Here is a 23,745-nt window from a genome sequence, read left to right on the forward strand (position 1 = left end):
TATGTATAAATGTATTTATTTAAGAGCTTAAACCAAACACCCCCCCAAAATGATATTACCCGAAAGTTGAACTCTGGCCTCTCTGTGTTCCCGTGAAACATTTAGCGTTCCCAGATGAATCGGCATGTTCAGCTCTGAGCAGATCAGCCGGTCGGTCAGGTCCAAGTGAGTTTGACATCAGTCGCAAGCTTGCAGGCCACACGGAAATAATGTGGCGCTCTAAACTGGCACAGGGGGATGGAGAACAATTGGTGACATACGTATGCATGGACAGAGTCAAGAAAAAGACAAATTCTTACTTGCATGTAGGATTCAATTCAAGTCCTGATTTTCCTTTACTTGCGAGCTCAACACACATCCATCAACTTGACATCGAGGCAGCAAGTGAAGAATTTAAACCCATTTGATTCACTGTCAAGTCTATTTGCCCAATGCCTGCACACACACACACACACACACACACACACAGGCAAATTGTACACATACATCTCCGGCTATAGTCTCATTTCACAGTCTGCTCCTTTTTTACCTAGCCAGAAAAGCTCCCAAGGGGGATTTAGTAAATATAAAGCAAGTTTGTACTTCCCATTAGAGCCTAATTCTATTTCGCTGTCGGCTTGTATCGATCCAAACATTGAGGTAGACGTGCAGGAAAAGTATCAGGGGAGTCGAGTTGACAGCGCTGTTGTTTGTTTGGCTTTTATGGATTCATACAATGTGGTGAGGGGGTCAAGAGCAGCATTTTGATATTTAGCTCATCAAATTAATCATTTATTATTTCAGCCAATTCCCTCAGGTGGCAACAGGAGCGTGTTTACGGTTTGACGTCACGTGACGTTCAACACGTATGCGTAGCCACAACACAGATTTGCATTGAGAGTGTTCAGGATGGCCCACATAACATGCACACATTGAACAGCGAGGTGAAATTGCAAGAAGAGGTAGACTGCTGCCTGAGGGAGCTAGCGAGTGTGACTAAACTTTGGCTGTAAAGAAAAAAAAAAAAAAGGGCCAGATTATGAGGAACATTTCTTCAGAGACACGCTTAGATGGAGAAGGAGATAAAAAGTGGTGGCGCGAGGTGACAGAGCAGATAAAGGAAGAGATGAGTTCTGTGCTGGGTGCCAAAGGAGAGAGAGCAAGGTGAGCATATCACCCCCGCCCCGCCCCTCCCCTCGGAAAAAACCTGGTCATATAAAGGTAACATGCATTACAGCAACCTGCCACTATGATTCGTCTATCACTTGTGCACAAGTAGAACACAGAGACAGATCCTGACTAAACATTCACTCAGTGAGCTGGAACGAGGCATCACGGTAATCGCAGGGCTACAGATCAGGGGAAGGCGGATGATGAAGAAAACGTCCAAAGAAAGAAAAAAAAAATCATGCATGCAATCGGGCATCACTTTGAATTCATCTAACCTCTGGAGATGAGCGGCCGTGCAACATATGATTTTACAAGCACTGAAGATTACAAGATGACAATTAGCAAGATTACTAACGGGCCCAACAACTGTGAGCCAGACGCGTTACACGACTAATCCAAGAGTGAGTAACCACCCTGCAGTCAGGAGAGGCGGGGATGGAGAAGCAGCAGGAGCACCGCAGTGAGCCAGCCCGTGCATGGTGGGCCCACGCTCATCTCAACGTGTGCACGGCTGACAGCTATGGTGCCCAAATGCTGGAGCTAAATATAGTTTTTATGTCAAGTCAGGTAGTTCATTTTTAGTCCGCACGGTTCATGTTTACGCACAAATATCCGTGTTGTTTTGAGAGGGTCTTCCTTGACACCCTACTTTTATTGTGTTGACGTTGCTCTTTGTTTGGACATTTGCACTAGTTCAAATAAAGATACTCAAGGGTGGACCATCTCATATGATGGTGACCACACATGCCCCCTCTTGTCAATCCCATGACAGCAATAAGGACTATGTTGTCCTAAAATAAAAAAGTGATCTCATCCACTTTGGGGGTTATTCTAGCTGAAAGCAACCTGTCGCCATGCAGAGCTCGAGCTGCCCCCCCCCCCTCCCCTTCTAAAATCAGTCTCATTGCCTTTTGTTACATCAGATTAAATTAAATGTCTCGCACGCACGCAGGCCAGCATTTCAAATGGGGCTTGAATGGAATGAAGAAAGAAATCCAGAGTTCTCATCTGTGATCTTGCATTTGTGTGCTCCCCTACTAATATTGTTTCCACAAGGCACATTCGGTGACGTCACTTGAGGGTTGAAGCTTCTGTGGCAAGTTGTTTCCATTGACAGTAACAAAAAAGAAATAAAAAAACATCATCTAATTTAAAGTGGTCAGTACCACGTTTACTATTAACTCCCTTTCCATTTGAAATTTTTATACCCTCGCGTAAGCCCTGTAGTATACATTTGTATTACAATGCCGCCATCTAGCGGTTAAACTGGAATACTACGTTGACAAGTCAATGACCACAATTCCAAAAGTCTCGTGAATATTGCTTGCTTTAATACTTATTAAAAGCACGCATTGCTACAAAGCTGGAATGTTGGGGGGGGGGGGGGTGGTAAACATGAATAGTTTCAGTATATTTTCATAAAACAAAATGCAAATAGTGTTATTTTACAGCCAATCATAAAATGCACTACAATATTATTGTCTAAAATATCCATTCATCTCTAAGGCCGTTGTTTTTGCATATGCAAAATAGATCAATTATTCAATAGGTATTAACTAAACCAGTAAAATTGCTGGGTGCTTTTCTAAGTAAAGGATGTTTATGTGAGCAAATAAAAAAAGGGGTCAAATGAGCTTTGCGGCAAACACCAGTTTGAGAGTATCCTACGGCGAGCGTCATTTATTTAATCTCCAAGCTGGTGACACGAGCATCTCCGCTGAAGCTGATGAAAGAGTATTTTTCTGCGCCCATGCGATTGGGAAAATGGATTTGAGAGCCGTCCGACAGAGTGACCTGGAATTCTGCTGGCGTGAACACAATGATGATCTACAAAGGATGAGAAAGAGGAGAGGATTTTTGGGGGCTGACTTATCATTTGAAACCAGAGTCAATAGAAAATTAAGTACAGTGCTATGCATGTGTTTCTCATTGGGGGTGAAGAAAAAACAAAAAAAGTCTCACTTTAAACTCCTCCCCCTGCTGGAAAGGGAATCCTCCCTCGCGGTGCTCCTCGCACCATTTGCCGTCCTGGTAAGAGTTGCAAACCACAGCGTTCTCGTCTCCGTGCGCGTTGAAACGTGGGTTGATATGCATGGTGATGTCCGTCTCATTGGGGCCAAGGTTGAGTGCAAAGCTGCAACACAAGGTGACCTCAGCATTTTTTTTTTTGCAAGGCAGCCATAGCTTAGAAATCAAATGTCTATCAGTTAGGAAAATATTTTGGCACTTACTTGGAAGCGTCAGGCAGAGCCTTTCCCACAATGGTCAGCGTCTGCCCTACCTTGAAGGACATGTTCTTAACAATCATCCCCTGTATTGAAGAACAAACAGACATGAGCATATTGTTGAAAAAAAAAATGGATGAACTCATACATGCAAAAAAAAAGAAGAAAATTCACGTTGTTCCACCCCACTCGGCAGAAGTTCAAACTTTGAGGAACTAGTTAATGATATGATGTAACCGTTTCCTCCAAAAAGTGTGGGGGATAAAAATAAAAATAAAAAAAGTCTGGCCACAAAATGCTTCCGTCTGTGCATGTGGCAGTGAAATAAGGTCATCACACTCATTGGCATTTACAATTATATTCCGCGCTCAACCACTGACATGGAAGTTCCTTAGTTAAAAAAAAAAAAAAAGTCTGAGTCAGGGAGGGAGAGTGACTTGAATCCTGCCACATATTAGAAGCACACGTTAAGGGAAAAAGAAAAATTATAGGTTAAAGACCAGCCAAGCCAAGATATGAAAAGCAGGCTTGGGGGAATAGAATGGCTGCAACATTCTTTCCATGGAAGAGTCCAAGTGGGCGTGCGTAAAAAAAAAACAAGAAAAATGGCACCGGGCCCTCAGGTCTGGTTGGGGAATCCATTCTACAAGCTGTATCACAAATTCGCCTTTTACAAAGGTCAGAATGTTCACTTTGGAATCTTTTTTTTTTTTTTTTATAGTGCTCAGACATTGGATATATAATGTTCCAGGTCGAGAGCACGTTTTTCAAGATGACTCAACCAGGCTTGACTTATCATTAATAGAGAACCCGATCTTTGCAAAAACACACCATGCCCATCTATTTTCAACTTTACAGTATTTCTGTACTTCATTCCATCGTGGAAGGGGGGGGGGGGGCACTTTACATTCCTCAGCTCGTGATCAGCAGGCACATGGTCAGCCCAGCAGCCAACAAAAGGAGACGTTTATAGAAGGAACTCACTTTTGAATGACACTTATTGATATATTCAATGAACGCGTATGACAGGGTCATGCGGTGAGTTTGCAGCAAAATCCAATTACAGGCGGAACACAGCAAGTTTAAGTGCTGACTGAGGAGCAGCTGCAGCCAAATGCTCCTGGGAACACTGCACTCAATACTTTCACCATAAAAGGCAACAGAACACATCCAGATCTCTCGAAAGAAAACTGCACTTTATAAATGTCCATGTACTACTGCAATTGAAGCAGACTGATGACATATTTTGCACACATCAATCATGTGTCGTTTCAAAGAAAAAAATAAATAGTCCATCGATAAATGTTCTCCCTATCTAAAGCCAAAAGTTAACCAATAGTGGAATGAGACTTTTACTTACGGCCATTGTGATTTGCAGATGGGGTCAACGGTGATGACGGCCAGCAGAAAGGAAGGAGTAGTGAGTGGCAGGAGCCTCGCCTCATCGGCCTCGACAGTTTTATCCACAGTGGGAGGTGGCTTCATTTTTAGTGACGGTCCAGGCAGCCAGAGCAGTTCAACCTTTGGATGACATTGGCCAATGAGATCGCAGGAAGGCTCCAAAACGCTCCTAACGCTTTTAACAAGCAACTGCGGACCCCAGGCAAGTGAGACTAATTATTGCTCGACTTTACAATATACTGTGACATCACAACTCAATTGAGTCTTCATGCCGAGGGGCCGGTCAGGATAGAAATGAATTTGTCACCAAGGAGACAAGGAAATATTTAGCTCGGCTGAATGTGGCCATACTCACCCAGTCGACTGTATTTAGCCTGGAAGAGAGTCAGATGACAGTCAGCCCAACTTGGTGTGGGTTGTCACTCCAGATTGACCCCACTGTGGGCCTGACAAGTGAGCAACTGTTGAATCTTCAATTTTAATCACAATGAAAAACATTGTTTGGCATGTCAAATGTACTCCAATGCAAATTTTAGCCAGATAAGGGATTGATTGATTAAAAAGAAAGACTTGCATTGATGCAACGTTCAATATTAAGATTTGTTTGCAGGTCTCCTTTGCCTTGTGTTGCATAATAACGCGGTCATCAGTTATGACAGGATGGATGACATTGTTTTAAATTTACAGAACTGACCTTCTCTTGACTAAATTGGAGTTTTTGCAGAAGTAACTGGCCATCTGGAGGTCTGGTGACAGACGGCCCTTTGTAACACAAGTTAACATCACCCCTACAGTTCGAGATTACATGCATTTCTATTGTAAACAATATGCATTTCGATAGTGGACGGTCATTTTTGGTAACATCTCAAATTGGTTAGGTCTTATTACAAAAGTTTGAACATAAATCCTGCGAAAATGCCCAGGTGAATTACCGTTTTTTTCCATGTATAGTGCGCAAAATTTAACTAATTTATTGTCCTAAAATCTGGGGTGCGCATTATACATGGGTACAAAAAAACCCAGTCGGGCAGTCGGAGAAATCAACGCCAACAAAAAAAATTACATCCAGCCTAGTTAAGACCACACCAAAGACTATAAAAATGGGACCCATTGCCTCCCTGCGTGTGTGACGATCATTGGGACTTAAAAAAAAATAAAAAAAATTTTTTTTAAAAATTCATAAAAATTGGGTGCGTATTATACATGGGTACAAGCTTTTTTCCAGCATCAGCATGCCATTTTTAGGGGTGCGTACTATACATGGGGGCGCACTATACACGGAAAAAAACGGTAGATTCGGGCGGACGATGGAGACCCCGAGCGAGTCTTACGTCACCGGAGGCTGACGTCTTTGTCATAGAGCCGCAGATGGTTTGAAAGTGACTGACGTGCTTCCTGGTTAGCCCGCTCGTGTGGATCAAACTCCAATGGACTTTGACTGGCAGGTTTGGCCACGTATGACGCTCAGCGTTGCACACATATTGCACACAATCGTCGGAACCATGAGAGGAGGAGGAGGCTGCAGAAAGATGCTCGAACCGCCTTCCACGGCATTGGTTCTCTGCTCGCATATTCAAGAGAATCACGAAGACGATTGGCGAGCATGTAACCTATTCACCAACACCTACCTCATTATTATCACCAACGGGGCGGTGACGTGCTGTTTTGAAAAGCAAACTGACAGCTTCCAAATAGCCCGTTCTCTCGGTTTGCAATGTTGACACATTTAAGATTGGCCGTCGTGTAGCTCATCGCAAGCTATCCGACGTTCGATCATCCCAACTATCGAAAGCGCCCGACACCGATCTGCAGGAACACAACACACCAATGGCATCGATAGCAACGACGGCGCACGAGTCCAGCTCTGCGCTTGCTGATGCTTTACTACCAGCGAGTATATTCGCACCTGACCGGGGAGGATGCGTGGATGACCTCGGGGATGACTTCTACGAAGATGGGGATATGCTTAACGGCGAGCCTGAGGATCGAAGGATCGACTTTACTAGCAAGGTGAAGCTAGGCCCTGGATAGCACTCGGCTAATGTTAGCTAGCCGTTTTGTACAAACGAATGAATGAGATTGGACTTGAATGTGGTGTTTGAACCAATATTTTTCCCAATTGTTTTTTTAACTCAGGAACTGAGTATATTGTAGTATGAACAGTACCGAACACGGCACAGCAAGAGTTATGGGGGAGATAGCCGGCTGTTGCTAAGGCTAGCCAGTGCAGCACTAGCCGCGGTAATAACACATACATTACATGTCATTAAAGTACAGCGTTGGAATAAGAGCAGTTCTTTTAAAGTCGTTCTAACTCAATCTAAACAAGCTTCCACATTATTTGGTAGCGTGTCATAAACAATAATAAATATCACGTGACTTGGTTAACATTTCATTAACAAGCTGTTGAAACGAGTGCGTAACATCAGGAAGGAATTGTAAATTTGATTACTTCATTTGGGGGAACATGGTGTGCCGTCACACATTCTCGCATTCATTCAAAAAGTTCAAAAAAGTAAGCGTGTACTATTATTATTATTTTTAGAGTTTTGTAGCGGTTCTTAAAATGTCACCTCATCTTTGTAAACATCGAGAACAAGTGGATTTAAATGTTGCTCTTTTTTGCCAACAGCTGCTTTTACAATCGGCATCGTCAAACAATCATGTTTGTTTTTGTTAAAAGTTGTCAAACAAGTTCTGCCTATGGAATGATGCAAACTTAGGAGAGTGGCTGTAATATTATCCAATTGGCTGCAAAGGTCAAATTACTCATCACTTAAGACGACAGATGCACAATGTTGCATCACTTTCTTCCAGTCACTTCATTTATTCTTTGTCTTAAATGACTTAACAGTACAAGTAATGCATTTAAGGTGAATTGAGGGATTGAACGTAGTTTTAGCAGTTGTGTTATTAATATAATCCTTTCAAAAAGGACTTGATGGGAAAAGAGATAGCTGTAGTTTTGGAATGCCGTTTTTTCTACAGTTCAGTTTTTTTTAACACCACATGACTAATGTCCCGTTTCTTGCTTTCTGCCCAACATGTAATAAAGCTGGCCCTTGTCAGCCCAAACGGTGAGCAGTATGACTCCCTACTTAGCCAGCTAAGGGACAGGATGGAGGAAGGCTCCGGAGAGACCATCTATGTGCTCGGGATGGGTTCAGGTAGGAGACTCAAAGGATGCACCTGCATAGAATCTGATAAAAATCTTTCCTTTTTTGACTTTTAAGATGGTGGCGATTGGGGTCTCAGTGACAAAGACATGGAGGCTTCAGAGGCCACGGTGCGATCAATGTGTGCACAATTGGACTCCGATTTGATCCCGCTCAGAGAACGCAGAGAGGCGGAGGGTTCGGTCCGGGACTATCTGATACGTCGCCGTGTAGGGGAGCTAGACTTTCTGGAGGTCCGGTGAGTGTCAAAGATTATCTGTGTTCGTATAAAGGGGCTTTAGCGGATTTTCTGCATGACCTTTTTTCTTTTTTGACTTCCTCTTAGAGTGGCAGTGGTAGGCAATGTGGATGCTGGAAAGAGTACCCTTCTCGGAGTGTTAACACACGGAGAGCTGGATAACGGCAGAGGCTTCGCTCGCCAGAAGCTCTTCAGACACAAGCACGAGATGGAAAGCGGTCGGACCAGCAGTGTGGGCAACGATATTCTCGGATTTGACCAAGGGGGACAGGTGAGGACCACTTCCCGACTCCAAAGGAACTTTTGCTTTTTCTTCATGCATTGAAGTTGTCCGCATTGTTTTTATTTGAGGTTGTAAACAAACCGGATAGCCACGGAGGAAGTCTGGATTGGACCAAGATCTGCGAGAAGTCCTCCAAAGTGATCACCTTCATCGATCTGGCCGGCCATGAGAAATACCTCAAGACTACCGTGTTTGGAATGACGGGACACCTCCCGGACTTTTGCATGCTCATGGTGAGAAAGAAGCGCACGATGTCTGAGACGGCTTTCGATTTGAAAGCTTCTTGATCCTTTCTAGGTTGGCAGTAATGCGGGCATTGTAGGCATGACCAAAGAGCACCTGGGTCTGGCCTTAGCCCTCAACGTGCCCGTGTTTGTCGTGGTGACAAAGATTGACATGTGTCCAGCCAACATCCTTCAAGGTCAGTTGAAGTTGCTAATCAGGAAGGGAGGAAAAGACTTTTTAGTTTTACTTGGATCTAGGATTGCCATTCATTATTAACGGCGGCTTGCTCATGGGGCCAAATAACCGGGACGTTATCCCTTAACTTGAAATTCTTGTGCGCTCTGATCTTGACAGAGACATTAAAGCTGCTTCAGAGGTTACTCAAGTCCCCTGGCTGCAGGAAAATCCCCGTCCTGGTGCAGAACAAGGACGACGTCATAGTCACGGCATCCAACTTCAGCTCCGAGAGGTACAAAGTCTCTCCCGAGGCAGAATCCGAGAGAGAGTGCTACCACCAAACTAACTCTCATTTGTATGTGCGTCTTCCTGAAGGATGTGTCCCATTTTTCAAATCTCAAACGTTACCGGGGAGAACATGGACCTGCTCAAGATGTTCCTCAACCTGCTCTCCTCTCGGACATGCTACAGAGACGACCAGCCAGCAGAGTTCCAGATTGACGACACCTACTCTGTACCGGTGGGTCTCCCGTTTTATTGGCCGCTCGCTGTGGTTTCCAAGGCGCAGCGGTTTCCCCGACCATTGCATCTGACTGACTAATTCGTCGGCATACCGCTAAACATAAATGACCCAAAAAGGATAAACTGTAGAAATATAAAAAGAAAGCACCGATAGTAACCCACAGCACATATGCTAGAAAACTTGACCCCGCTCTTATTGGCCGTTTTAGGGAGTTGGAACGGTCGTATCGGGGACTACTTTACGAGGACTGATACGTCTGAATGATACCATGCTACTCGGACCGGACCCTCTGGGCAGCTTCATTTCCATCGCTGTCAAATCAATCCATCGCAAGAGAATGCCAGTCAAGGAAGTCCGAGGGGGTCAGACTGCCTCGTTTGCGCTAAAAAAGGTAAGCGGGCAGGGAACAGCTCCACCCAGTGGCCACATTCGTGCCCGCAGATAAATTCCGAGCCGACCGACTCGCTGTTTAATTCAAGCCTTTCACGGTCGTTCCTTAACGCGGTGCTTTCTTGATCTCTTGAGCTGAACTCTTCTTTGATACAGATCAAGCGTTCGACCATAAGGAAAGGCATGGTGATGGTGTCCCCAAGGTTGAACCCACAGGCCACTTGGGAGTTTGAGGCAGAGATTCTGGTTCTCCATCACCCCACTACGATATCACCCCGATACCAGGCTATGGGTGGGTGACTGACAAGTTCAATTCGTTTTGCGTGGAGATGAGCGACTCTGTTGAAATGGTTCCTTACCTTCCTCTCAACCTTCTCTCTCTTTCTTTCTATCCACACAGTCCACTGTGGCAGCATAAGGCAGACTGCCACCATCTTGTCCATGAATAGAGACTGTTTACGGACAGGGGACAAGGCCTCCGTCCACTTCCGCTTCATTAAGACCCCCGAGTACCTCCACTGCGACCAGAGGCTGGTGTTCAGGGAGGGCCGCACCAAAGCTGTTGGAACCATCACAAAAGTAAGATCAAGGACATGAATTTGCTTCCAGAAAAAAAATCGGATGCCCTTACCTCGGAGGCAGAAGATTTTGCTTATTTCAGCATCTTTCTTTTCAGCTCCTGCAGTCCACCAATAATTTGCCGTCAAACTCCAAACCTCCACAGATAAAAATGCAATCCACGAAAAAGGCGCCGCCTCGAAAAGACGACAACACCGCCGCGGCAACAGGAGACGAAGGCTTGACGATAGCACCGTCGGCGGGGCCGAGCGCGACACAACAGGTGAGATACAAAGGAGAAAGAAAGAAAGAGAAATACATACCTTGGTGCTTGGGGGGGGTCTTCCTTTTGTGAACTCACACTGCTAACTGCTTCTCTAACTTGTCAACTCTTCTGTTTCCTGATCCTATTCTTGGACCTTCTCGTTCACACTGTATCATACATCATGTGTCATACTCTCCCCTCTCCTTTGCTTGCGCGGCTGGCTCCCGGAAGGGAGAGGGGGAGGAGGACCCTCAGTTAAAGGAGGGCAACAAAGAGAACAAGGTAAAGTGGGTCAGCCACTGCTGTGATCCTGAATGGGGGGCGAGGGGGGGGTTCAGTAAGATTGCTTTTTCGATTTTCCACCGGCAAAGATGTTTTTTCACCTTCACGTGCTGATTACTATCTCTTGTGTGTAGCCAAAGAGCGGAGGAGGTGGAAGAAGAAGAGGAGGTCAGCGACACAAAGGGAAAGGCCAAAACATGTCCACAGCGGCGGCCTCCACATCAGGAACAGGAGGATGCTGAACCGGTCGGGCTGAGCTCCATCCATTCCAGCTACTTTTGTGCAAAACACTCCTCGAGTCTCATTGCCTTTTATACCGGGATCTTATCGTAAGGGGGAATGTAAAGCGATCGACCCACCCGCCCGCTAAAGCACGTAGCTAGGATTTGTCGTTCAATCTGCCGTTGAGAAGAATGCTTTATGTGAGAATAGCTTGTCACAATCATTTGTATCTTTTTAAAGTGGCTTCATGACAGGGGAGGGAGGGAGGGAGGGAGGGAGGACAAACCCCCATTAAGGGTCCAACAAATACGAGCAGCTAAAATGCATTCCGTGTCCATTTGCAATTAAAAGAACATTTTGTGAACTTTCTTTCTTTCTAACTGAATATGTAAATGGGTGGTTGGCTGTACTTCAATGGAAAGGATAACTGAATGTAGCACATCTCCTGGTAATCCTACTTACATTTTATAATGATCCCATTTGGCATCTATGGAAAATTGGACCCGTCTTAAATTTCCAACCTTGTAATGACTCTCGTACTCAGTAGTACTACAGCATGCCTCCTCCAGCCCTCGTATAGTAAAACATCTCATACTCCAGCGGCCACCCGTGATCGTACGACATGCAGTGTTTGCAGTGCTAATTGTGAACTCGAGTACTTAGTGTTACAGCTTGCCTCTGGTAACGTGACATTTACTTCACTAACAACTCAATAAACTGGTTGTACTGAGCTGCCCTATTGTTCTTTTCTTTTTTTTTTTTTAATGCGGCGGTCTCTAAAGTAAGGCATAAAGCTCTTTAAATGTACACAAACTACTATCTAATAAGGTAACATTTATTTGGATTGCACGACAACATTGTTCTTCACCGTGCAGCGTTGGCTACCACTGTTCACGTAGTGCACATTTAATATGACACAATCTGCGAAGGCTAAACTTGGCATGTGCAACATTAGGATTTAAACATGTAGTGTGATATGCAATCATGAAATTTTCTCTGAAAATACTTTTTAACATTTACAAGCTTGAAGGTGGTTTTGGTCTTTTGATAGTTAAATTGAAGAACAGCAGGTGAAAGGTCCTTCCGGTCTCCCTCCTGTGCCAATAATAAACAAGTTGGGGAGGAAAAAAAAAAAAAAATGGCTGAAATAAAGTGTTGCAGTCCAGTGGATACAGATCATTCTGTACTTCATGCTCACCTTGTTTGACCTCCACGGGAAAACATTTACAAAACACCCTTCAAAACCAGACTGAAAAAATAGGATGCATCGTGATGCACAGACAAACCAGTGACCTTAATGGTAACTGGGTCATCTATTGAAATGCGTTACCACTGTCCAACATTTCAGTCCATAGTGTGTCCAAGAATCAGACACACACATACTAAATCACACACAAGCACACACCAGTTAGGATGCAGTTTGTCTAGCCGTCAATGTCCCAGCTGAAGAGATGATGCTTCACCAGCATGTCTTGCACGCCCTCTTTCAGCGGCCTCTGCTCCTTCTCCGAGAACACAATTGACGCAAGCAATAGCATCAGATTACACACAGTAACTCAAAGATAAAAAGCTTAGCTTATTTTTTTTTTTTTGCTTACCTCTTTCTGCTCCGGTAATTCGCAATCTTGAGAAAGACTGAAGGCAAACTTTGATAAGACCCTGTGGGGAAAGAAGTGAACTTTTGGTTTACTTTTACCGAGCAAAATGTTCTTTCCGTTTGTTGCAATTCTGACCTGAGTTCACATTTAATCTGAACCCATCCTGGACTGCGTAGAAATGACCACGGATGATACCACTTCTCGACGGCCGCCATGCTGGAACACAGCACCTCCAACCATAAATGCAACACCTGCTCACTGTCGGGGGGAAGAAAAAAATAAAAATAAATGCATATTTAGATCTAGCTCGGTATCATCTTTTCTCTTTATTCGAAACAATCCATCAATTTCTGCACGTGTGAACTCACTTGAGGCCGACGCAGATCAGAGAGCGGAACTTAACATCCATCTGAACGTGAGCGACATCATGGCTCATGTTGACAGACTGCACCGCCTAAATGAGGAGAAAAAAAAAAAAGAAATATTCCCGAGAAGTCTTTCAACCGATACTATATATCGAGTAACTACTCACCCGGTATAGGAGCTCTTCTGGCGTAAGAACCTTCCCATCTTCATCTAACCTGGGAAGAAAAAAAATAAACTCTTCCTTGAATTGAAATTTACAACAGTAAAGACTATTTTATTAGGATGTCATTTCCAGCTAAATCCAGCCCAATTGTTTACCTGTAGGTTTTACACAGCACCAGTCTGGAGTAGACCGAGTTGAAGTCTCTCTCGACCTCTCTGCTGGCCGCCTGAAATGGGAGAACCACGTTAGCGGTCCCACATGATCTGTAATTCGGCGGGCTGGAATCGACCCTCGCCTCTTCTATGAATAACCACGGGTGACAGGGCCCGCCCAAAATGGAGGGTTTCTTCAGGCCGTGCAGAAAGATGGCCTTCAGCGCCGGGCATAGAGTCCCTCTGGCTAGATCGGTCACAGCTTCGGTTACAGAGTCGTCTCCTGCTAACGAGTACTGCGCGCACACACACACACACAAGTTGATGGCAACTAAGAAACAAACATTAGACATGAATGACTTTTTGAAGAAAATAATCGACCTCTTTACTTCTTTCATCGAGGATCTCCACAAACTTTGCGGGGAACCAGCCTGTCGACAGCAATATAGTTGTGTGAAATAACAGATGATGGAAATTTATATTAGCACAAATGTGCACACATACCTCGAAGGCCATTGAGCTCCCCAACCCAACAGTGTTCATCCTTCTGTGAGACAATCTGAGGAGAAAAAAAAAAAAAAAATCATAATCATCACAGCTCTTCTCAGTCAACTAGTGATCAACATCAATTGTGTCAATCTCACCGTGATGATGTCATTCTTCCTGAAGCCCAACTCGTCATCGTCGTGCCTCTCGAAATCCAGCAAAGCCTTGGCTCGTCGCCGTCGGTTCCGGGACACCACCAGGAAGTTTTCATGGTCCCGCTGGTGGCTTTCCATGGAGTAGTCCGGGGTTAGCTCCTACAATGTGAAAACCGTTTTGTTGCCAAGTCTTCATATTCGGCGAGAAGAAACGAGCGCAACCTTACAGTGCTGGAGTGGCGCGGGTCAAGACAGTGGAAATGCTCGGACGCGCGAGTGATGGCCTCTCGAAGGGCCGCCACCAGCTCCGTCTGCTTGATGTTCTTGGACTTGAGAGCTTCGGCGTCATCCTCCCCAAACAGCAGAGAGCTTAAAGTGGACTTTCGACGAAGGGACTGCCTCCGCACCACCTGCACGGACGGACGGACGCTAAAGTGTGTTAGGTCGCTGTTTAGCGCTACCTTGATTCACGAGGGCCGCTGACCTTGTTGAGATTGGAATTGAGCGGCGCGCTCCCGCTATCCATCTGGGCCTGCTCGTTGAGGATGTAAGCCAGGTGCTTGTGTCGGTGAGCATCCAGGGCGTCCTGTGACAGATTCCCTGCCAGCCTCAAAGCTTCCCCGAGAACGGCCGGCCCGTCCCTCAACTGGCTCGGTAGGTCGGACAGAGTGTTAAAAATAGACGCAGAGTTCTCGGACGATATGAGCTCCTCCTCCTGAGGTAGACGGAGACGCCTTACATTATAAAACGCCTTTGGAAAAGAATTCAAGGTACGGGAGCTCACCTTGATCTTCAGCATGCCCAGCGTGATTTGAAAGAGCACTAAGGAGCCCTGGTAGAAAAGGAGGTCCCAGATCCGGAGGAGCAAACGGATGTCCACCACACTGGCAAAGGATGTTAGGAACCAGTGCAACGTGATCAGAGACAGCTCTAAACGGACGGGGAGCAAACGCATTTAGTCATCTTATGAGGTGAGGGGGAAAAAAAAAAATGTTTTGAAAGGACTCTCGGGAGCCATACCGATGTCGTGCTCCTGCAAAAGGCGGTCAAGGGCCGGTAGGTACTGAACGATGAGCTGACGAAGCACTCTCTGGTCCGTTTGGACGCCCAGTAGGGTGGAGGAGAAGTACGCTGGAGGGAGGAGGTCTTCAATCAGGGCACACATCATCCATAGCGCATCTTCCTCCTCCATAAAGAGTAACAGGCAGGAAACCACCTGATGCAAAAAGAAAAAAAAGGGAGGGGGGGGGTGATGAGGTGGAGGAGGTCCAGATAGACGAGATAAGTAGACAGCGGGGAAAAAAAAAAAAAAAAACATTCACCATTCCAGTTCCCTGGCAGTAGCCGATGTCGGGGTAAAGCCAGGCCAAGCCTCGAAGTACCCGTCGCAGCCTCGGGACCCCAACGCTCGTCAGGTTGCTGAAGCACACGTTGGTGGGCATCGTGCGCAGCAAGTCCTTCTCTATCTACGCCATTGAGAAGTATTATTATTATTAAAGGTCACGTGATGACCGTCATCCTTCACTCACGCTACGTTAAACAAAGGCCACATTTCGGGGAGCGCACCTGTTTAGATGTGGAGGTGTCCTCATTGGAGCTGTTCTTAATGATTTCTTTATAGGAGATTTCAGAGGTCCTCTTCTTCTGCAGGGCTCCCGACAGACGCATCCATAACTGGCAGAGAGCAAAGACATCTTGAAATCTTCCGTTTTTGGGGGGGAGATTTAGCGCAAGCCACCGACCTGCGGCCTCATGCTATGAGGAACGCCGCCGAGTACGAGCGTCCGCAGGCGTTCGGAGCGCGGGAGGACGGGCGCGATGAGCTCCCAGGTCAGGTCGCCCACGGTGTGATTATGCGTGAATTCCAAATGGGCTTGCCAGCGCAACCTCTGCTGCGGGTTTTCACGTTGCGGTGAGCCTTCAGTGCCGAGCCAAGGACTGGGATCGTCAGTCTCTGCATGGCGGGGGGGAATTAGAAATGTGTGACCCGAATGAAATAATCACGTTATAAAGTCTGAATAATGAGTGTGGATAAAGATCAGAAAGACATACTGCGCAGTAGCACATCACATGTTCATTCTAATTTAGTGAAACAAATTTGATGCCAAATTCATTTTCCGAGAAATATTCCCCAGACAAAGAGGAACTTCCCTACTAAAAAAAATAAATAAGAGTCTCCATTAGAGATCACCTTCTGTGTCCACCCTGAAGCCAAACTCATCATACTTGAGTCCATTCAATTCCGCGTCGTCTTTCTGTAGAGCACAAAACAATATTTTATTTCATTTGAAGGAAAATGTGACAGGGGGCTTTGAAACCAAATGTATTCATTATATGTATATCCGTTTTGGAACAATGAAATAAAATGGGATCAGCTCATAGAACACACGAAAGCCACGAGGTGTCATGTGCTCACTTGATGGTACTTAGCCAAAATGTCCTGGGGCCACATGCTTGGAGTGAGCGCTGAGAAGGGCCCACCGGGGGCCGGGGTGTACGTGCCTGGAATTAAAAAAAACATCCAATCACAAACAAGCCTGCTGAAGAAACGTGCAAATATTTAGCAAAGCATCAACACGGGTGTGTGTGGTTTGAAAAGTGAATCAACGATACCTGACATGGTGCTGAACTCGAGAGCGATGCCTTCCCTATCCAAAAGACTGCGCTCAATCTCAAGTCAGGGGTTCTAGTAGGTCCGGGATCTGCTTAACAAAAAACAGCAAAAGGCGGCTCAATTGGCTGCACAACAAATGAAGACCGATGGACCGAATTCCCGAGCTGGAAGGAGAAAGGGCACCTCCTCTCATGACCACATGACTGCCGTCCGTTCTCACAAGAAGCTCATTAATAACCGCAACTCTTCTTCACATTCTGTTCTCGTAATATTATCTGCCCTTTGGCTGAATTTGCAAACAAATCTCCCTGAATAAAATGACTTGACCGTGTTGCTTCTCCTCACCGGCTCCCCCAGATGACCAACTAGATAAGCAAGCACGGTAAAATGCGTGACGTGCAAGAAGCAGCAGCCGGACGGAATGATTCATTCTGCAGCATCCTAAGGAGGATTTAGGACTTAAGAGAGATGAGAAATCAATTTGAGGATGGCCAAGCAAGCTTCAGCAGATGTGCAACTCAGATGTACACTTTAATCACACGAGAAGAAATCCAATACGACAGAACATATCCTGCAAACTGTTGCACAGTAAGCCCAGCACTGGTGACTCATGCTGTCATATAGTCATGTCCACCCACACGATGACAAGAAACAAGATGTTTAGCTTCAGCTGCATGGCCATATTCAGGCCAGATTGTTTTTTGCTGTCCATTTAAAGACACATGCACAAGTCAAACACTGCACTTCCTCATCACTGTCCGCAATTTCAAAAGAATTGACCCGTGACGTCAAAACAGGATGCAGATCTGGAGTATAGTTACAAAAATAGCTCGGCAAGCTTTTAAGTGTCACTTTATTTGGAACAAAGACTGCAGAAAAACACGACACTCCATTTGACAAAAAGCAACCCCACTCGTGAACATCACTCGATGACGTCAAACGACGCTAGGTCCCCACATGACGTCAAACAGTCTCACTCCTGTTAAATATAGCGTTCGTTTTGATTTCATGCCAATCCGTTCTCGCAAACCACACGGGTATTTATTTTCAACACTTAGTGTGTCCCAGTACAAAGAAGAAACCACAAAAGGAAGAGTGCGGTAGCATGCGTGTCATAAGCCAAGTTGTCAGCTGTTAGTTAGCATCAGCATATGGCTGGCTAGCAGTTACGTGCCAGGATGGGAGCAATCCAAACTTACCGTGTCATCCGTCTCACGTAAACATAAGCTTGCAGTGAGCAGCAAACGTTTTGTTCACCATGAACAAAAAGATGAAAACGCCAATTGTTGCATCATGACGTCTCTGAAAGGAATCGGCAATTCACCATTATGCACCTGCTAGCAACGTGTAACTCCGCTGTATCCTTGCACTTTTCAACGCGCTTCTTTGCCATTCCGAAGAAATAGTCCCGCATCCCGGAACTCAGGTCGTTGTGACATGGTCTTCTGAGTATCCTTCCGCGCAGCAATCGGTGACGTAGCACAACAAATCTATCGTTCATTCATTTCCGCCGTTGTGCTACGGAGGTGCGTTCAAATACCATTCACGAAGTCGGAAAGGTCAACACACAAACCAAAACGCAAAGGGGCTTTATTCTGCATTTTGATTGTCATTCTTCCACTTATAATATTTTGTGATTATCAAAGCGACTCATTATGAATTAATTGGAGTTAAAAAAGCACAATGCATAATAATTAAATGCAGAAACTAAGGCAATGTAAAGTGTTCATTTAAGAAAAAGCCACTCACTTTTGCATATCAACAAAGTTTGGTGATGAAATCATTATTAATACCCAGATTGAAATTCACGTCTTCGGGCTCCCTTTGTCCCAAGGGTGGGTACTAATAGGGCTTGTGTTAGAATATAGAATATATAAAAATATAAATTTAGTGCATAATGATTGAAGTAGAAGATCTAGTTTAATCTAGTCAAACCATGACTATGATGAACGTCATTGCTGATTAATGTTGAACCATACTCTCTTGTACCACAAGATGTCTCTAGTGCGAAGCTCTCCTTGGCTCCAGCCGCCGCCAGAGATAATAATAAATAATAAACATAAGATACCACATTCCACGCATATTTCCAAACTATCACACGTGAAATACAATGTACGAGTTATTATTGTTTTTGCAGAGAACACAACGTCAGCAATGTCATAGAAAATAGAAACCGCAGAAGTAAATCATATTTGTTTACCATGACTCACTGCATGAAGTGGAAACCTTAAATTCATTTGTTGTGCTTTTTTTGCATTGGCTCAGACGCTCGTGTCCCTCTCACGATGCATTGCAGTTCAACACCCCTGCAAACAAGAATAAGATTTGTTTATGTTGACTGCTCCTCATCCTCGGCAAGGCAAGACTTGTTCATGCAACTCTTGTGTAGAATCTCATTAGTGCAGATGAACCCAGCGTATGAATAATAATGTCCAAGCTGGTGAGTGTGTATCTTAAATCGCCCTCCCCTCCCTCCCCCCCCTCCCCTTCCGCTTCCACCCCAGCACTCTTGACTCTTTCACAATGGCGCTTCGGCTATTTTAACCCCCCTCGCTTTGCTGGAACACTCATTTCGCTGCACCATGCCACAGTGAGTCACATCAATAACAAAGCTGCAGCCCAAAGCCGACCTTGCCCACGGCTTGCAGAGCTCCTGCATGTCATATTGTGTGGCCGTGGCTGGGTTTGTCACGTTCTCCCTCCGCGCTATCCCTCGTCTGTCTGGCTACCTACCTGTGTCATTTTTGATACAGTGACGTAGACTGACGAGGGGGGGGCTCGTACACTGCGGTTGCTATGACGTCACGCACAAGCAGTGAGAGGAGGAAGAGAAGGAGAAGAGAGGCACTCACACGCAGCAGTGAAGGTAATAGAGAGAAAGCATCCTGAGATAAGAGGAGTGTGATTGAAAAAGATAAGAGGATGAGCAAGACCGGCCGCTATGTGTGAGAGACCATCATTGTTCGAGTGATGAATGAATGAATGAAAATATGGAGCTCTCTTGGCATTCTTTCATTGTAGGAAACAAATGATCACAAAGAAACTGCAGTTTGTCATCAGTTAAAGGAGAGAAGAAAAGAAACATCATTAAGATTCATCATTGTGCTTTTCTTTCAGGGGGAGCTTCTGAGCCCAGATGGATCCTCATGTGTATATTCATATGCATCATTTAGATACGTGCGCACGTAAGCTAGCGTCAGCAAATATGCAGTAAGGAACTAAATTTAGTGCCTATTTAGATCAAGCAAAGGCCTCATTTACATCAACATGGCCAGATTACAGACGCGCGCAAGTGTGATGTTCGGGTGACCCCAACCGTGCTCGCCTGCTCTTCCGTCTCCATCGTTTACATCATTCATGTGCAGCAAGCAAGTCAAGATAGGCCAAGGCGGGCTGGCTCTCCTGGGTTGGATCACGCAGATGTTCCTCCAGTCTCGGCGGAGCTTTCCTGCATTGGAGATAAAGGGCGCCCACTCCAAGAAGACTTTGGTTGGGAGGAGAGAAAAGCTTCTTTGCATTTTAGCATTCAGCTATTCCAATCTGAATTCCAGGCTCGTCTTCTGTGAGTTGGACAAAATTGGATACGCATGTTAACGATATGGAATTGCACACGCCGATTCATGTGAAAGTGAAGGTTGGCATACTTAGGGTGACGCTACTTGTCATTTTTAAAGGGGGACAATGTCAGGATTGCAATTTCCACAAAGACCGCTTTGAATCATTTAGCCGGAAGATGATTGACAAGGGGAGTGACATATCCAGAACAAATGTGACAACTCCCGGCGGCCTAGCATGTTCTGTGATTTCATGTAAAAAAAAAAAAAAGTACAAATTAAAGTTTAAGTGAGGTAAATGGACTGAATAATACGAGTTAGGAAGTATTTTACATTTGTGAACCTGAAAATACTTTGGTATTTGCGTTTAGAAAGCGATGAAAGCAATCTTTAATTATTTGACTGATCGTCTTACTGAGATCTGTGTGTGTATGTGTGTGTGTGATGGAACCAACAGTCATTTCTAAATCAATTTACTGCCGGTTCCTGGAATTTGTAATCGCTTTGAAAGTGAAACAAAAAAGCCTTTAAAGTCAAGGCCCGTAGGTTTGCAGCTTTTGTTAAAACCCGACTTGCAAAAGTCACACAAAAAAAGCAGCATGTTGCGCAAGACCTTGAATCACAAAGCATCACCATTAACTCTAGTACGATAGATAACTATTGCTGTCCCAATACTTGTGTCCGTCACCATACACGCGCTCACAAAATGAACCTGACAATGGAAATATTTTCCTTTATTTTTCTGAATTGCATCCATCACTAAATCGTGTTTATAATATTTTTTGGGTGTAAAACTCGTTTCTTGTCAGCGCTCAATCACATTGGTCTTTTTAAGATGGCAGAATTGCTTCCTTTCTGCTCTCCTCATGAAGCAAGGGCCCCCCCCCCCCCCCCTTTCCAAAAGTGATGCATTATCTGGCCTCAGACATTAGCACACACACCAGGCAAGTCATTTTTCCCTCTGAGAAACGTCTGCTTCATGTGACTTTGCCAGACTAATCAGTTTGCTCACTCGGGCTGGACTCAAAGGTCGTTCGGTCGGTCGGTCGGGACTGAGGCAAAACGAGTCCAGCGTGTGATTAAGCAGGACTTATAATTGTGTTAGACATTGCGGCCAAGCATGTCTTTTCTTTCGTAACATCGGTTACTGTATTTATTTGCAAGTCCGACGCTGGGGTTTGATGTTGGGTTCACTTTGCTCATCTGCCGGGGGCGGGAGGTCACTTGCCATTTGTCAAAGTGAACGACACAAAGAAATGAATGTGGCACAGACGTAAATCCCTGGAACGTCCTTCTTCAATCATGTGTAAGCGCTTTAAGCCGGTGAACATTTTCGCTGGATGCTGCAGCCATTGTAGTACGGTTTGTTTTCTGATTATTCTGTTGCGGGCCATAATCAAAAAGTGCAGACACGTTTTTTTTAATCTTTTTCCATGTCATTCGGCGGCCAGTCAATTGAGCATCTAGCAAGCAAAACGGGACAGCATGCAAGAAGAAAGGATAAAAACCTGCAATTGTCTTTTGGTACATGTTAGGACTAATAACCAAATGAAATTTACGAGAATGGCCTCGGAATGACTTTATTGCTACGATAAATGTTAATTGCTTTGCACTTTATGTTGATAGAGCTCATTTGTTAGTGTATGGGTACAGCCATTAACATAGCTTGTTGCTAGTTTACCTTTTTTTAAAAATATATTTGATATGTATTGTATTTATTTTGATCTGTATGGGTCGTTCTAATCCATCTGATAGAAATAACGTTGACCCAACTTGAAGCATGTCCTTCAATCCTTCGCACTTGAGGAGTTGTTGAGCGCTACCGTCTCCACGCCAATGGCTTTTTCATTCCATCTCTATGCACTGACATTCATACAAGTAGTTTCCCTGCTCATGGTCTTGTGCATTATATGAGCTGGATCTTTATTTATATAGGATGTATTTATGTATTTGAATAGGGACAATGCACATGAATGAACATCAGTGTAAAAACCCTTATGAAGATTTTCTACTTTAACTATATTTCGTTTTATTAAGTAAAGGTGGGTTGCGCTCGATGCTTTCTCATACACTGAGATGGATAGAGAGCTGGTCGCCACAATAGATTGTCCTCCTCCAACTCATTAGTCTTTATACACAACATAAAAGTCAAGAGGCAAAAGGCTGAGGGGAACATTAAAGCCCTCGGAGAGAGAGAGAGCGGAATTGCAATCATGATATATGTGTCGTTGCGGGGTTCATATCTGCCTCTGATTGCAAGCTAAAAGGATAAAAGGCTCGCCTCACGCATTTAAGTACATTCCGCGTTGACAACGTCGTTTGTACCGGTTTGCGAGGCCGGCCGCCTCGCGATGAGGACGTAATGGATAAAAAGCATGGGCGTTATGAAAATCAGACCTGGGCGATGAAATTCAATTCAAAACTCATGCTTGTGCAAAGAAGGTAATAAAGCTTACGTAACACCATCGTTAAGATTGAAGACGGTCAAAAAAAAACACAAAACAGCACCATCCGCTTAGTCGAAACTGACTCTGAGCATATGGATGATTTCAAGTTATCAGTCTCTGCCCACTTGAAGTCACAAACCGGACAGATGGAAATCTTGTGTGTGCTCCACAGATAAGAATCAGGAGGAAGTGTTGATCAGTGGTGTGGCACTGATAGAGACACTGCAGTGCACCTTCTGTCAACACTCTCGCAGCTGATAAATGCAGCCTCCTCATGTGTGTGTGTGTGTTGGGAGAAAAGACTTTCCAGTGTGCTCTGATACGCTTGAGTGGCTGCTAGGGGTATATGGAAACTAGCAAAGGCTCATAACCTTTGGAAAGGCTCCCACATCGAGCCTCCGCGATTTCCCCCTCCGGTCCAAAGATCAGAAGAAAATTACACACGTGTTCCATAAAGCGGCAGCCTGCCAACGTTGGTTGGAGAAATGAAACGTTATCGCAAAAGAAGCCAAATGGAATCATTTGGAGGGCAATTTGATTGGGGGGGAAAAAAAAAAAGAATCGCCCGGAATGTTACCTCAAAGGCTTCATTAAAATCTGCTCTGAATAAACACACTCTGTGTTTGTTTATCCGACAGAACAGACACTTAATAATGATTAACACTGCTTTGGGTAAAAAGGGAATCTGTAAAGTTGAGAAATTGAAGAAAATGTTTTACAGGAGCATTATTTCTGGATTTGTTACAATTTAGATTTTTGTCGAACTTTAATTTCATAAGCGTTTGCCTGCGATGCATTTTTAAACACTATTTGTTTAGCCGAATTCTTTTTTTTTTCTTTTTCTTTTTAAGATCTAAGCCTTCATTCAACAAGGCATCCGGAAAATAGGGTTTGAAGTTTTTGGCTTCCTCGACATATTTCAAAACCTGAAGTGATCTTCAGGCTCGTATGAGTTACCTGCATTTGATCAAATATTTAAGGCCCTTCTCTTCCCTCCCGCCTCACTTTTCCATGAAGCCTCGGCTCAGAAAATGAAATATTGAAAGTCTATATTTGAATAAATAAGCTTGGCATGCCGCATCTCCTTGCAATCAAG

At 44.7% G+C, this 23,745-nt stretch overlaps 3 protein-coding genes across 14 annotated transcripts; 1 reads left to right on the top strand and 2 right to left on the bottom strand.

The window, feature by feature from the left end:
- Window positions 1-2,549: 2,549 nt before the first annotated feature.
- Window positions 2,550-4,893, bottom strand: lgals2a (lectin, galactoside-binding, soluble, 2a). The gene is made up of 4 exons (XM_061303157.1): window positions 4,735-4,893; window positions 3,381-3,460; window positions 3,112-3,283; window positions 2,550-2,976 (listed from the first exon to the last, which is right to left on the bottom strand). Exons 1-4 carry the CDS (start codon window positions 4,738-4,740, stop codon window positions 2,830-2,832), a joined length of 405 nt encoding a protein of 134 aa, XP_061159141.1. The 5' UTR covers window positions 4,741-4,893; the 3' UTR covers window positions 2,550-2,829.
- Window positions 4,894-6,221: 1,328 nt separating this feature from the next.
- gtpbp1 (GTP binding protein 1) lies at window positions 6,222-11,844 on the top strand. Of its 4 annotated transcripts, none has more exons than XM_061303153.1 (14): window positions 6,222-6,785; window positions 7,831-7,942; window positions 8,009-8,189; window positions 8,277-8,460; window positions 8,541-8,705; window positions 8,770-8,893; window positions 9,052-9,166; window positions 9,250-9,394; window positions 9,606-9,788; window positions 9,944-10,079; window positions 10,188-10,366; window positions 10,512-10,628; window positions 10,842-10,892; window positions 11,027-11,844. In XM_061303153.1, the coding sequence occupies exons 1-14, from the start codon at window positions 6,603-6,605 to the stop codon at window positions 11,132-11,134; spliced, it is 1,983 nt and encodes a 660-aa protein (XP_061159137.1). In that variant the 5' UTR covers window positions 6,222-6,602; the 3' UTR covers window positions 11,135-11,844. The 4 variants fall into 4 exon arrangements, with proteins under 4 accessions (XP_061159137.1, XP_061159136.1, XP_061159140.1 ...); XM_061303152.1 differs by having other exon boundaries at window positions 6,224-6,785; window positions 10,464-10,628; XM_061303156.1 differs by lacking the exon at window positions 10,842-10,892 and having other exon boundaries at window positions 6,231-6,785.
- An 87-nt stretch (window positions 11,845-11,931) lies between these two features.
- On the bottom strand, window positions 11,932-18,151 carry sgsm3 (small G protein signaling modulator 3). Of its 9 annotated transcripts, XR_009718559.1 has the most exons (23): window positions 17,848-18,148; window positions 16,648-16,736; window positions 16,451-16,536; window positions 16,226-16,289; window positions 15,777-15,988; window positions 15,601-15,708; window positions 15,357-15,500; window positions 15,055-15,250; window positions 14,819-14,964; window positions 14,519-14,749; window positions 14,262-14,444; window positions 14,038-14,193; window positions 13,898-13,952; window positions 13,775-13,824; window positions 13,537-13,689; window positions 13,397-13,467; window positions 13,245-13,293; window positions 13,081-13,166; window positions 12,848-12,970; window positions 12,713-12,773; window positions 12,520-12,616; window positions 12,313-12,363; window positions 11,932-12,209 (listed from the first exon to the last, which is right to left on the bottom strand). XR_009718559.1 is itself a non-coding variant. In XM_061303151.1 (22 exons), the coding sequence occupies exons 2-21, from the start codon at window positions 16,652-16,654 to the stop codon at window positions 12,539-12,541; spliced, it is 2,259 nt and encodes a 752-aa protein (XP_061159135.1). In that variant the 5' UTR covers window positions 16,655-16,736; window positions 17,848-18,149; the 3' UTR covers window positions 11,932-12,209; window positions 12,520-12,538. The 9 variants fall into 9 exon arrangements, 6 of the variants coding, with proteins under 6 accessions (XP_061159135.1, XP_061159132.1, XP_061159131.1 ...); XR_009718557.1 differs by having other exon boundaries at window positions 12,520-12,619; window positions 14,519-14,964; window positions 17,848-18,151; XM_061303151.1 differs by lacking the exon at window positions 12,313-12,363 and having other exon boundaries at window positions 17,848-18,149.
- Window positions 18,152-23,745: the final 5,594 nt, after the last annotated feature.

Source organism: Syngnathus typhle, linkage group LG17 (genome assembly GCF_033458585.1).
Source record: "Syngnathus typhle isolate RoL2023-S1 ecotype Sweden linkage group LG17, RoL_Styp_1.0, whole genome shotgun sequence".
In the NCBI taxonomy this organism is placed as follows: Eukaryota; Metazoa; Chordata; class Actinopteri; order Syngnathiformes; family Syngnathidae; genus Syngnathus; species Syngnathus typhle.

Bases quoted from the DNA above. Each gene is read 5' to 3' on its own strand.
- lgals2a (XM_061303157.1), bottom strand. The intron at 3,284-3,380 runs GTAAGTGCCAAA...CTTGTGTTGCAG, and splicing joins GCTCTGCCTGACGCTTCCAA to CTTTGCACTCAACCTTGGCC. The intron at 2,977-3,111 runs GTGAGACTTTTT...CATCCTTTGTAG, and splicing joins AGCAGGGGGAGGAGTTTAAA to ATCATCATTGTGTTCACGCC.
- gtpbp1 (XM_061303152.1), top strand. From the start codon at position 6,603: ATGGCATCGATAGCAACGACGGCGCACGAGTCCAGCTCTGCGCTTGCT. The intron at 7,943-8,008 runs GTAGGAGACTCA...TTGACTTTTAAG, and splicing joins TGTGCTCGGGATGGGTTCAG to ATGGTGGCGATTGGGGTCTC. The intron at 8,894-9,051 runs GTCAGTTGAAGT...TGATCTTGACAG, and splicing joins TCCAGCCAACATCCTTCAAG to AGACATTAAAGCTGCTTCAG.
- sgsm3 (XM_061303148.1), bottom strand. The intron at 15,989-16,225 runs GTGATCTCTAAT...CCCGCCATGCAG, and splicing joins CTTCAGGGTGGACACAGAAG to AGACTGACGATCCCAGTCCT. The intron at 13,953-14,037 runs GTGAGATTGACA...TTTTCTCCTCAG, and splicing joins GGAAGAATGACATCATCACG to ATTGTCTCACAGAAGGATGA.